Genomic DNA, 13,265 nt, shown 5'->3' on the forward strand with positions numbered 1-13,265 from the left:
ACGGACGCTGTAGCTAAATCAACCCAAAACAGAAGGAAGAGGACGTGTTCTGCTGATTCATGTCTGAGTCATCATGGGGCTTTCAAATGGCATGACTAAAAAAAAAAAAAAAACTGCTTCAGGAAGTCCTGTTTCCCCCTGTTTCCCATCAACTTGCTGATGTAGACAAGGCAAAATATAAACAATAGAGCCAACAATGAAACCTTGTATAATAAGGGAGCCATTTGTTCTCTCTAAAACAGCCTTGGCTGCCTTCAGGGAGTCAAATCTAAATTCATTTATTTTGGCTGTTACTGCAGTTAGTTGACCTTGACAGAGTTCAATTGGGGAGGTAAACCAAAACTTTTAAAATAAACTGAGCATGTGTGTTTTTATCAATCTGATGTTTCACTTTGAATTGTGGAAATAAATGTATTGTTCTAATTTATCGAGGGGTAGGTGCAAATATATTTCAGGGGGTAAAATGTATTTGCCGGTTTGAGAAAACCTCTAAACCGGTTTTCTCAAACCGGTTTAGAGGTTTGAGAAAACTATGACAGTCATTCAAGAATGAGAGCAAAAAAACATTTTGACATCTTTATAAATCTTAAAACCACATAACTGTCTTAGTGTGTTTTTAATGGTTTATGTGGAGACGGGTCTTGGGAAAAAATAAAACGGTATCTTAACGTGAAATATCTAAAAGTAAAGTGATCATTTTTGATTCACAGTGATCAAGTGAACCTCCAATTTGATTTTTTTTTTTTTTTTTTGGCAAAATGTCAATGTCTTCACGAAGGAAACACACGTGTCTCTGTAGAGTTGTGCATTTATGGAAAAATACGATAAATCTCTTTGCAGATCAAACAACTTCAAACAGATTGCAAAACAGAAATCTAAGTAGCCCGTGTTACGACGACTAAAAGAACAGCTCTAGTATTACAACTTCTCCTGAATGATATTGTTAGCTAATCGCGTCAACCTCCCCACATCATTCGTTATGATACGGTGATAAACACATATCTTCAAAATTACAAAACAAAAATAATTTAGTTAACTTAAATCTAGTCATCTAAAAACATGACCTTCCGCAGGTAAGCAGTTTCAGTACCGAGGCTTTTGTGTTGATAAACTAACAAGCTCTGAATTAAATAATGTGTTGAACTCTTTGGATGTCAGTACAAGCTGCTACCGTTTCTTCGCAGCGGTCTGTGCAGGTCCGCTTTGAAAGTTAAGTATGTATGCATGTATATGCTACGTTTTCTTTAGTCTCTTGGGATTACTCTGGAATCCATTGTGTGCGAGGAAAGTCCCAGCTTTCAAACACGACGTCACTTGGAATCTCCCAGCAGGTGGACAATAAGTTCGTAGGTGGACAGGACGATGGCTGTGTTGGGGATTTGTCTGATTAGCTGTGGAACGAGTCCTCTGTAAAAAGCTGCGTAGCCTTCTTCCACAGCTATCAACCTCCCCGTCTGGAAGAAGTATTTGTACTTGCTGCCCTCTTCTCTGAGCCTGGTCCTGATGACCTCTGTGTGGACACAATGAATAAACAGTTAGACAAACAGAAGTGTGTCAGGACTCTGAGTTGTAAATGCAGCGAACTTACCATGTGGGTAAGCTATGCAGGAAGCGCAGCCCTTCGAAAAAGCTGCCGCCATCATCAGCCGCAGGAAGTCCGACGCTCCTTTCTCGGTGTCTCCGTTCGGCGAGGCGAACTGGCTCTTGGCGAGGTGCTTCTTCAGCGTCTCGTAGATGAGGAAGCAGATCATGGTTTCGGAGATTCCGGCGTAGGACGCAGTCAGGCCGCGGTAGAAACCCCGCACTCCCTCCGTCCTGTAAACGTAGCGAGCGCACTGCAGCGCGTTCATCTTCTTCTCTCCTCTGGCTCTGAAAGTCAAACCGATATGGATCGTTAAGTGACAAGAGGTCACGTGTGGTTTTTAATGGTCTTATTTTCCATGAGGTAGAAGACGCCACAGGCAATGACAACCAATTCAAGACAGACGTTTAAGGAAAACAAGCAATTTGTGGTTATTGTAAGTAGGTCGGCTCTCAAACGGCCACATCGTCTTGCTTTTATTGTTTAATAGAGCTGATTATGGCTTACTGGGAAAAGTATAACAGTCTGTGCAATATTGAAAGTTGTGGGTTAGACTCCAGCTTCCTCCTCTGTCACAAGGGCAAGGCATGTGTTGCCAATCCATAAAGTGGTTAATAAATGCATTGCCTATCAATTGTGGCTTTAGTGTAAAGAGCTTTGATTGGTACAAAGATCCAGACCATTTCTATTTAGTGGGTCATTTTGAATATGCATCATAATAAAGGTCTGAATTAAGATTCATCTTTCTCATTGTCAGTAACCCACCTAATAAAGAAAACAAAAGTCCCTCAAAAGAAATCCATATGCACACAACCTTAAACACAAGTCTATCTTAAAGCTAGAGATGCACCATTGGCTGTAGCAACTGGTAGATCAAACAAAGAATAGATTGTTTTGTTTTCAATAAAAGCACCAAAACTAGTCCTTCCACTCTTGATATGAAGCCTTTGAGCTGCTTTTGAACATCAATGCCGTTTCTGCTTGTGTGGTGCGTCTAATTTTTTTTTAGATGGATTATTTTCAGAATGCTCACAAAATTTCAGTGGAACCTGACAATTTGGTTTAAAACACCAGACTACAAGCTAAAAGCCCTGGACAGGAGAAGGCATGGATACGATTCACTCTTTACGTGATTTGTCACCTTTACCCTACATAAGGAAGAAAGATCAATTCAATGTTTTCCTTATTTTGGTCAATTATTAACCAGTCTAACTCAGCTTCTTCTGTTGCTCACAGAGTTCTTTATCCTTCTAAATTCACCTGCTTGCGCAGCAGGAAAGAACCCGTCTTTTTAGGGGGCAGAGAGAGCAGACTTGTTTTCTGTGACCTTACTACTGCTTCAAGCTTGGCAACGTAAATATGGCCAACTGGATGAAGGACAGTGCGTCAGTGGTGCGTATTTATAAAGGCAGGTCACACGCTCGGCCTCGCACTGCAGAGCAGTGGGGCCGTGAACTCAGGCCCCCCCCACATGCCTTCGCTTGAAGGTCAATTATACTTTAGCACCTGTCAACCCCCTAATATAGGCGTTTCACTCAACAACACTATGCGCCTAAGAAGATAAACAACTATAGAAAATACCAACAGGAAGCAGAACATACTTTTTCTCCAGCTGCATCCTTGTCTTGACCATCCAGATGGGGTTCATCAGAGAATTGGTAACAAAAGCTGAAAACAATGAACATTTACATTTTAATCTTACAGTACAAGACTCAACCATTCAAGCATGCCATAGTAATGTTGGAGACAATGAAGTTAGAGATGATGAGGTTAATTAATAGTTCATGTTATCAGGTTTAATAAATAGTTTATATGGCACCGAATTGCACAATATTTCTGTTTCGTTTATCGATTAGAGACGCCTGGGCTGCTCACCTGCAGTACCAGCTGAGGACATGTGCACCAGTCCACTGTTGGGGACAAACAGCCCGTTGAACAGCTCCTTTGATTTTGAATATGCAGCAAAGTAAATGGCTCTGAAAGAGAGAGAAAGAGAGAGATGCTGATAAGGACTCTAATCAGAAGCAGCTGCAGATTAGCTCACAGTTTTACAGTAAAAGTGCTTTCGGCCACTCGGTGCGAATGTGAAAGCGAAGCTATAAATGAAAGCGGAACAGGACTGTGTGAAAGTTTTGATGGTGTGCCTAGAGGAATCTCTTTCCTAGCGCCAGCTCTCTCTGTTCTGCTTCTGGAACAGACTGTCGCTGCACGAGAACACGCTGAATAAGCACCGGCCAAGCCAGAGATGCCCACTGGGACGCTCTGCATTGAAATCTGTCAAACGCTCGCCGGTCTAACAGCAGCGCATAATAATGCTGTGGCTACTATTCAACCACAGACGAAGCTTATAAGTAACGCATAACTCCCTTTCTGTGTTAAAGTCCGATCAACATTTAATGCAAGGTGAATCAGAAGGTATTTGGTACGGCAAGGCTATCAGCCGAAGGGAAACGGTGCAAAGTGCACAACTTTGTTGACACTAAACATAGAATAAAGGTGAAGTTGAGACGTCATAGTACGTTCTCCTGTCCAAACTTTCCCTGTAGATTAATCGCCACCTATTCCCGGTATTTTGTTTGTTATTCTGTCACACACACGCGCACACAAACGTGCCCCGAGGTTTATGAAAAACAGCAGTCTCGTGTCGACAGCTGCATCACACGCAAACTGTATGGGACTCGGAAGTCGCTGCCATAACAACGGCTTCCTGTTTATGTAACAAGTCCAGTTTTGTTAGCCGTTAAAAAAAAAAAAGACAAATAAACCGTTTTGTGTTTTATTGTTTACCCCGTAGATTCAGTTTAAACCTCTGGAGAGTCAAAGTTAAAACGCTTTATTTTGAATGTGCTTTGTTTATTGTTTTTGAATCCACTGAGTCGTTTGTATGTGTGATTTTTCATCTGCACCGACAGGGCGCCATGTTTGAAATACACTTGGAGCAAAGATGCACAGCAAAGCCTGAGGAACTGAGAAGTGTGCACAGTGAGTCTGCTGTACCTTGAAGGGGCAACACCCACGAGATTCGGCCCCAGTCCTCGGAAGAGAGAACTCGGTCCCTCTTTTTCAAGAATCGATCTGTAATGGACACAAAGCAGAAACATTTAATACACAAACATGAATTAAACCAACTTTTGTTCATGTTTTTTTTTTAAATCAGGGGAATGGATGCGAGGACTCTGCTGCAATCCCCCTTATAGTTGCATCAGCTCAGTTCAGTGGATTCTGCTCTGAACTTCGTGCCCTGGTTGGCGTCTGGTGAGTCACGCCAGGTGCGTCCTCAGAGACGTTTTAACCCTTTGAGGGAAGTGACCCATCTTAGCCATGTGACAGCTCGCTCTGGCCTGACTGGAACTGAGAAGAGGGGAGTGTTTCTGTAATGCACACTCTGTTGGTCATGCAGGGTTCGTGAACTCCACTCCCTTCTGTCACCGACACCTGACGCCTCTTCTCAAACAATGACAAACTGACCACTTTTCAGGTCGAAGCAATGTTCAGTGACAAGGTTTCATTGTCCATGAAATCTGTTATAATCCTTTTTATTGTGCGCTGCTTCTGTCCCACTCTTAGGAAACAAATGTTGCTGCATCTTAAAACACAGAAGCTCAAAGTAAAATAAAAGTAGACAATAACATTTCTTCAACAAGCTATTTATAGCTCTCCATCAGTGGCTGCATGAAAAAACACGTTCAATTCGATTTCTTCTAGAAATCAGCATAATTACGTAAATATAAAGATACATTTTGAACAAATAGACACTGAAACATCATGACTCATCTTTTAGATCAAAGTGATGTCCAGTCAAGCTTCATTCATTTTGTTTAATCTCTTTTTCCATTAAAATGCAGGGTTTTTTTTCTATAAAACAACAATGTTGCATAATTAGATACAGAACTTTATAAAATTAAAGCAGAGCAAAGCGAGCACTGATCAGTGGCTGAGGGAGTCTACATTTAATTAATCGCTATAATTGAGTCAGTAAATACAAAATCAAATGAAATAAATGTCAGCTCTAGACTTGACTTGATGATTTATTTGTTTGGCAGTCCTGGAGGACCATCTCCAAGATTTACAGCCTACAAAAGCAGCCGGCGCCAGTTTAAACCAGTTGAGTTTGCAAACCTAGTCGTCCGAGCGTAATACAACACTGACCCAGCACCGCGCTTGACTAATGCCCCTCCTTCGTTCTCTCTCAGCCAACTGGGGTAAAGTCTATTTCTTCTCAACCAATCTCTGCAGACATGAAGATGGACCACTTCCACAGACATCACAGAAATCGGTTTTAGTCAAATCACGGGACAAGAAGAAAAGAGGGAGTTTGCACTTGAACAAGCAGCGGGTTAAAGCCTCTAAACAAGAGCAGGACACAGTGTACTTAATCCTTGCTTTATGTAAGACTAGATTAAAAGGCGTTTTGATTTAAAGATTATAAAAGTAGCAGGACTCTGGAAATGCTTCCAGGAATTTAAAAAGAAACGTAATAAAGCTTTTTACTTTTGAGATCATTTGAATTTTTTATTTTTTTTTAATTATTACACACCATTTCCAGTCGTCGCTCTAAATGTTGTGCAGATAAACATCAGGTTTCACCAGCTGCTGGGAAGGAACAAGTCGTCCCTCCGTTTGCAGTTGGAACAATAAAACATCTCCAGAGGCAGATGGCAGGGTGCGCCGCGTTGCATCACCGTTTGGCTGACAACATAAACAAACGTCTTACCGGAGGACCTGCAGCAGCCCCGGTGTAACCGTCCCGGGTCGGATGACCCCGGCGCCGCTCAGGGTTCCCAGCTGGACCTGGAACACGGGCCGCAGGGTGAAGCCGGACGACTGCAACCGTGTCTTCAACACCTCCAGCGGGCAGGTGACGATGGCTCCCACCGTGCCGCTGCATCTACGAGACGAATCGGGAGCGTTAGGAACTCGGCAAGCTTTGAGACGCGAATATGAAAACCCAAGTACGCAGCCACAGAATCATCTGTTGCCGTTGGATGCAACTTATTAGCTTCCACTGAGGAGTGTTTTTCCATCAACGCGCAGCTGAAGAGCTACAGGCCAGGAGACCAGTGAACAATTATGGTCTAAAGCAGTTTCCTCACTCCGCAGTGGAAATTGTTCGAGCGGACCCAACACATCTGGCCGACACGGTTCTTCAACTCAGACATCCTAATTGCACATAAAAAAAAGGAGCTTCTTCCTGAGGGAAGGCCTTTTCAGGGCAACTCTTTCAAAGTTATTCAACTGGTTGATAAAGCAGAACGTCTTTAACAAACAGCATAAGCTCACCAGCAGCAAGCTTAGCAGACCAGAGCTGATTACACTAAGCCTCTCTGCTGCGTCACGTCTGAAGGACAAAGTCAAATATCTTGGCAAAAGTAACAACTCACCCAATTATCTCATCACTGATTACCTGGAATCCAGTTATTAATCCTTCAAGGAGAAATTAAAACTCATTACATTTTTCACAAGGCGTAGGCTGGTATGAGAGATGCAGTGGATTTCCTAGCACCAAGTACAGAGATTTCCTGCAGTGTTCACGTAAAATAAAAATAAAAAAAACTAATAAAAATTCATTTTCCTACTGCTTATGATACTTTTCAAACGTACTTTAGCAAAAGAATAATACATTTAGAACCAAGGATTGCTGACTGTGCAGAATATTAGATCTTTTCTGACATTTTGGTCTTCACGAAACAACACGGGTTCAACAAGAAGAAGTTCGACATAACGCCCTGACTTTCCGTCTTTAACTACCAGAAACCGTGCACATTTCCCTCACCTTCTTGCAATCCTGACAAAACCAAACACTAGCAGGTATGCTGAATTGTTGCTATGCATGCAGCTGACAAGTCGAGCCAGGGCAATAACACCGGGCTTCAAATCAAAATATTATTTAGATAAGAAACCAAAGGATTTCAAACCAGCTCCTTCAAGGTGAAAATTAAACGGTTTGAAAGCACAGTCTAATCATTTTGTGTCCTTCAGATCCGGACAAAGCACAGTACTATAATAAAAATAATAATAATAATGTTATCTATACCATTCATTCATTACTAGTTTCACATGAGCTTAAAAAGAAGCAGTGGTAGATGTCAAGCAAACCTTTTAAGTCTACGTAATCTTACACTGCTTCGCTGTCCTGTTCCTTGTAGGGTACTGGTATAACGTGCTGGTTTTAGATAGTTAACCAGTTTGGGTATCGTCCTCTGGCCAACAACCCTATGGTACACCTGTGATAGTTTTAAAATGGAGCATTACCTCACTGAGAGCGATGGACGGTTCCAACACCTAGACTACTTAAATTTTCAAAACAGACCGTTTCAAAAATTAAAAACATGTTTTTCTTTGCTAATAAGAGTATGGCCAGGTTTAAAAAAAAAAAAAAAAACCTTCAAGTCCACGCTACCGTCTGACAAAAAAGTATATATGGTACAAATTTCATCACTTTTACGCACCCGCATGTGTCTGCGAGCCGTCTCTTTGGACATCAACAAGCAGCTACGATTTTTATGACCACGAAACAATTTTGTTTTCGGTCAGAGTTTAGAATCAAGTTCACGATTATGAGCATTAAAAAATGTGTCATTTCCTGGAGTGAATCATTTTCTCTCCCAGTGACAAGAATGCAGTAATATCCTGGTGACAAATCCCTGTGCTCCTGCTTTTTAGTCATTTTCTTCTCCTCAGCCTTCTAGCATAGGAGTGTGAAATGACTCTGCTCTTAGAGAAAAAGAGGTCTAACATCACATAGAAAAGCTTTAAACCACAATAACAGCATGACAGACATGATTCCAGGATTTTGAGGTTATAACTTTAAAAAAAAACAAAACATGAAATACATTGACAGAAGAAATTGATGTCTAAACTAGACTAAATGTTGTTTTATTCTGTTTAAATTTTTGTAATATTAACTTAGACAATAGATTCAGACTTATTATAGTAGCTACCCATTACACCAACAAGCCTGATTTTTTACTGTAAATTTCATATGCGGAGCTAAAACTGAAATGTTAAATGACGCCATTAGCAAGACGGGATTAAAAATAATTCCTCCTTCAACTATGGCTTTTATTATGCAATCCAAGCTGCTTATTGCGAGATAATGTGCAGTTTTGAAATGCAAACATTGCGTGTTGGGATTGTCGTCACCGTCATGTCACAGGAGCGGTTGCTGCCCCTTACATAATGCAGTGAAGGACATGTTGATGCTAAAAGCTAGCTACAAATGCGACCGCGGTAAATACAGCCACATTGACAACGAGGGTAAAACAGTCAACCAAACCACGTCATTATGAAACCCGTTAAGCTGATGTTTAATCTCTAAACTGACAGTAATTTTTTTAAATAAGAATGTCGTTCGACGAGACACTAGCTGGCGCATCTCAGGCAACCTTAGCGGCAGAAGATTAGCAAACTTCCGCATGGAGAAGGTTTCTGGGGAGATTACGCCGGCCGGTCATTGTCCACCACAACCTTAATAAAGTCCTAAAACTAAAGTTCACAGCCTTCCCATATACCTTAATCGCCCTTTAAACCATTTACATGACTAAATAATCAGTCGGTCACTGAATTAAAGGATAAAATAAAGAAAGACGTTGACGGCACACGAGAGGTTGCGCGGCGCTAACAGGAGCTAGCTGGATTTAACACTATCACAGGCAAGTACAAACCATTAAATAAATAAAAAAAAACATGTCGGATCCAAACAAGTATAATATTTAAAATAACGTTCACACATTTTAGGTTTACATAATCTTGAACTGACTTACCCCCCGGCGAAGAGATGCAGCAGAGTGTCCTTCTGTGGCATCTTTCACGTCTGTTCAAATAGCCACCATGTTGTCACTGGGGTTCTAGTAGAAACCGCGTTGAGCCGCAGAAAGAAAGACGGGGACAGAGTTTAAGTCACCGGTGCTCAGCAGGTCATTTGTATCTGCGTGTCCAACCCCGTCGCCGGCTTTTTTCGATCTGTCAGCGAACAGCCGTGCTGCCCGGTTCCGTCCCATTTACGTAAAAGGGACGGACGGGGGTGTCGGCTCTGACGTTGACACATGTGCTCCTCAGTGTCTCCTTGGCTTTTTTCAAAAGTGTTGCACAATTAGACCACGAACACCAACACAACTTCCAAAAAAATCAACAACCGGGCAATACTTTGAACTGCTGACCTTGAGCAGCTTTAGAACAAAATAAAGCAGGCTCAATATAAGCATTGTACTTATAATTAGTGTTGTCACCTTCAGGGCCGGATTTAGAAAGATAAGGGCCCCTGGGCTAGAGCCATTTTTGGTGCCATTTCCTAAAAAAAAAAAAAAAAAAAAAAAAGAAAAAAGAAGAAGAAGAAGATGTGAGATGGCTCCATGTTGCCCCCCCCCCAAATAAAAATACACTGTAGCTGCAGAATTTAAAAATATTTGAGTATTGTATACATTAATAAAGATGTGACAATATTAAAGCGCCACACTTCATACAGCCCTATGAGTTTCATAACTACAGTGTTTGTAAAATATGCATTCATTACAGTGCATGTTTTTAAGCACAGTGTTGGACCCTGGGATACTACCGGCCCAACCGTCTTTCACAAATGAAAAGGACGACCACCATGGCCATGTCGGCCATTGTCGTGGAAAAAAATTACTTTAACGAGTCTGGTTGGGGAAGTAACACTAGCCAGGATCAAGGGCATCCCCTGCTGTTATGGCACTGTAGAAGTCTACAGGAGAGCAGCTTGACCAATCTCATGATAAGATCATGCAGACATGATCTCATCATTAGACACAATCTAAAGCACAAAAGGGGTGCACATTATAAAATTTTCCATTACAGCCATCTCTTGTACAGCGAGGTGTCAGTTTGCTTTATGCTGACAGTTTTGTAAAAGAGTGAACAAGAAAGCAATCACCCATACACAGAGGTTGGTTAGAGTAGTACTGAAAAGTTACACTCCAGTAAGAACAGTACTTCAACACATTTTTACTTAAGTAGAACTAAAAATTAACCTCCCAAGAAATTACTTAAGCTTAAATTAAGCAAAAGTAATATATATACATATATACTTTGTAGAAAAGGCTACTAAGACAATCAGAAATACACATTTATGTGCAAATTCTGGTATTTCAAAGACTAATTTGACAAAGAAAAAGAAAACGAGGATTTCAAATGGAGCTTGTTCTAGTCCCAATTTACCTGTTCTTTAAATGGCTATTTTCCTATACGATAGGACCTATTAGTATTGGATATTAAATAAATCATCATTCAAATTCGACATCTTGAAAAATATTGATCAAACCAGAATATTTTGAAAGCGCAATTGGAAACTAAATTCATCATATCAGGAGATGATTGAGGAATGAAGATTTGTGATTCTTATGCGATGCTTAAGCTTCTGCGCTGAACGTAACGCTGGGCCGTTCCCATAAATACATGGAGAGATGTGCCGCAAAAACAGTGCTCTAATGTAAATTTATATGCAATACCCTGAGATATAAAATAAGCTACTAGAACAACAACAACAACAATGCAGGACATGCTGAACTATATGCTTATCTTGTACCCTTACTTCCTGCTGACATAATAGCTTCTAGAAATCTTCCATTAACCTGTTTGCCTGGAATTAGTCGGGAGATAAGAAGAAAAGGCAAAACAACCCCTCCAGAAGGTCAGCATATGAACGCAGACCATGAAATGTTGCATGTGTGTGTGTGCAAAATCTTGCATTATAGTCCATTTTCTCCTACAGTGTATGCACTAAAACAATGAAGGATATTTGCTGATAGGAAAGATATGAAGTCACCTTGAAAAAACCTTCAGTGTTTGTCACAGCAACATCCTGGTTATTGTTCCAAAACATCTCGTCAAACAAGACACACTTGCATGTTGAGCCGTTTAAAATTATGACAGTGTTTTTGTTGGCAGCCAATAACATGGTGTTGACATGAAAAACATGGTTCATTTTGCTTAGTGAGGCAGTGCTGGATTGTATTTGCATATTATTTTATTAGGAGTAGCAGTGTAGCGTCTTACGTTATATAACATCGGGTGTACTTTCCTGCAGTCATGCCATCAGATCTAATTTAAACTTGTGTAAATTGTTGCACCTCTGACATTAGATACAGCTGCTCTGTTTTTGTATTTATATCTCTGATGTGCCACATTTAAGAAGCACGCAGCTCTAGTTCTGCAGAATAAATGTGATAGGGGTGTGTGCTCAGGGGTGTGTGTTCATACTGTGTTCTGATTCGACAGAGATGAGCAGAGGAGGCGACTTCTTCCTCCTGTTTGTTTCATATGTTTACATTGAGAAGCCCCACCAGTTTCTGTCAACAAAAGCAGAAGCCGGGCCAAGTATTTGCTATGATTGAAATCAGATACAGTCATAAAATGCCAAACATCCATTTTGTCTGTGAGCTGAGAGAATGTAAAGGTTTTCAGGTTTTGGAAATACTGACACCAAGTGACCAGATGTCCAATGCGCATCTGCTTTAAAGTTAAACCCAAACTTTATTTTGGTTTCGCGTCACAACTTTTGCTGTTGATAATTTCAGTTGCATCCAGCTTTGTGAAATCTGCCAGCTTTTAATTTTTTTGTTGCCAGCTGCCGTTCCTAATCCCGAGCCTTATGTAAAAAGATGAACAAATGCGCGGATTAAAATCTTTGTGTAAAACCATCACACAATGATGGAACAGAAACCGGGAACAGCTGACTGCTCCGGGCCTCCAGTGGTACCTATTGACCCATGTATTCAACTTAATCGATGTCCCAAATCTCTTTTATTGAATCATACATCTTTTATTCCAAAATCGGCACACATTTCTTGATCCATCGTCTTCCGCTTATCTGGGATCAGGTTGCACGGGTCACCGATCCAACAGAGAAACCCAGACGCTGATCAAACATTTCTGCGACGTAGGATCATATTCCCAAACTTGACTCCGCAGATCTACTCCGACCTGGACTTGATCGATGGCATTCCTCCTCATTTATAAGACTGAACTTGGCCACCTCTGTGGGAAGAAGCTCATATCATCTGCTAGTGTCCAGCATCACTTGTATCTCATGCTTGGATTATTTCAAACAGGACATTATTTGTTTAGCACATTCCAGCAACAAGGCAGTTCAAAGTACTTTACATTATAAATACAAAAAATAAAAATCCAGTGAGTTAAAAATCCAAAATAAATATATCAAATAAAAGAAAAAACATAATAATGTGCTCATACCAATCAGTATCAAAATTTCACAGGTTTAAACTTGTCCCACTTTTGATAATCTGCTGTTTTCTGTGCGTTTGAACTTGCAAACAAAGTAGTCCCATAAACCACACCGCAGAGATAGTGAATCACATGTAGTTGCATAACGGTTATGTCTCCAGGCCAGTGACGTGCGTTGGTGTCCAGCAGAGCTCCCTTCTGCCATAAACTGAGGCGTCACATCTCGCTGACACTCAAGCAGCTCTGCTCTGCGCTATTTGCGGACAGATTGCTTGGCGTTTAGTGATTCATTTTCTCAACAGTCTCTGAATTGTTTGGTTGTTCTAATTACGCAGGAAAAATGATTTCACTTGCTGGTGCTCAAGAGATGATGTACCATTTTTGCATGCACATCCATGAATGTTTCACTTTGCAGCAGATGTTGGACAGATGGAGACTTTAAAGTCATTCTCTTTTCCTTCCCACAGCTTCCTTCGAAGAG

General features: G+C 41.0%; 1 protein-coding gene across 1 annotated transcript; it reads right to left on the reverse strand.

Moving 5' to 3' along the window:
* Window positions 1–790: 790 nt before the first annotated feature.
* On the reverse strand, window positions 791–9,582 carry slc25a33 (solute carrier family 25 member 33). Its single transcript, XM_014975750.2, has 7 exons — window positions 9,346–9,582; window positions 6,297–6,470; window positions 4,580–4,657; window positions 3,458–3,558; window positions 3,184–3,250; window positions 1,589–1,869; window positions 791–1,510 (listed from the first exon to the last, which is right to left on the reverse strand). Exons 1-7 carry the CDS (start codon window positions 9,384–9,386, stop codon window positions 1,311–1,313), a joined length of 942 nt encoding a protein of 313 aa, XP_014831236.1. The 5' UTR covers window positions 9,387–9,582; the 3' UTR covers window positions 791–1,310.
* Between the last annotated feature and the right edge of the window lie 3,683 nt (window positions 9,583–13,265).

This window comes from Poecilia mexicana, unplaced genomic scaffold (genome assembly GCF_051168715.1).
Source record: "Poecilia mexicana isolate PSO_F unplaced genomic scaffold, ASM5116871v1 scaffold_7, whole genome shotgun sequence".
Classification (NCBI taxonomy): domain Eukaryota; kingdom Metazoa; phylum Chordata; class Actinopteri; order Cyprinodontiformes; family Poeciliidae; genus Poecilia; species Poecilia mexicana.

What these genes read in the sequence shown, in the direction of transcription:
- slc25a33 (XM_014975750.2), bottom strand. Translation starts at nt 9,386, where the DNA reads ATGCCACAGAAGGACACTCTGCTGCATCTCTTCGCCGGGGG. An exon ending in GGGCTGCTGCAGGTCCTCCG is followed by an intron (nt 4,658 to 6,296) that starts GTAAGACGTTTG and finishes TGTCCATTACAG; the next exon opens with ATCGATTCTTGAAAAAGAGG. An exon ending in CTGCATAGCTTACCCACATG is followed by an intron (nt 1,511 to 1,588) that starts GTAAGTTCGCTG and finishes GTGTCCACACAG; the next exon opens with AGGTCATCAGGACCAGGCTC.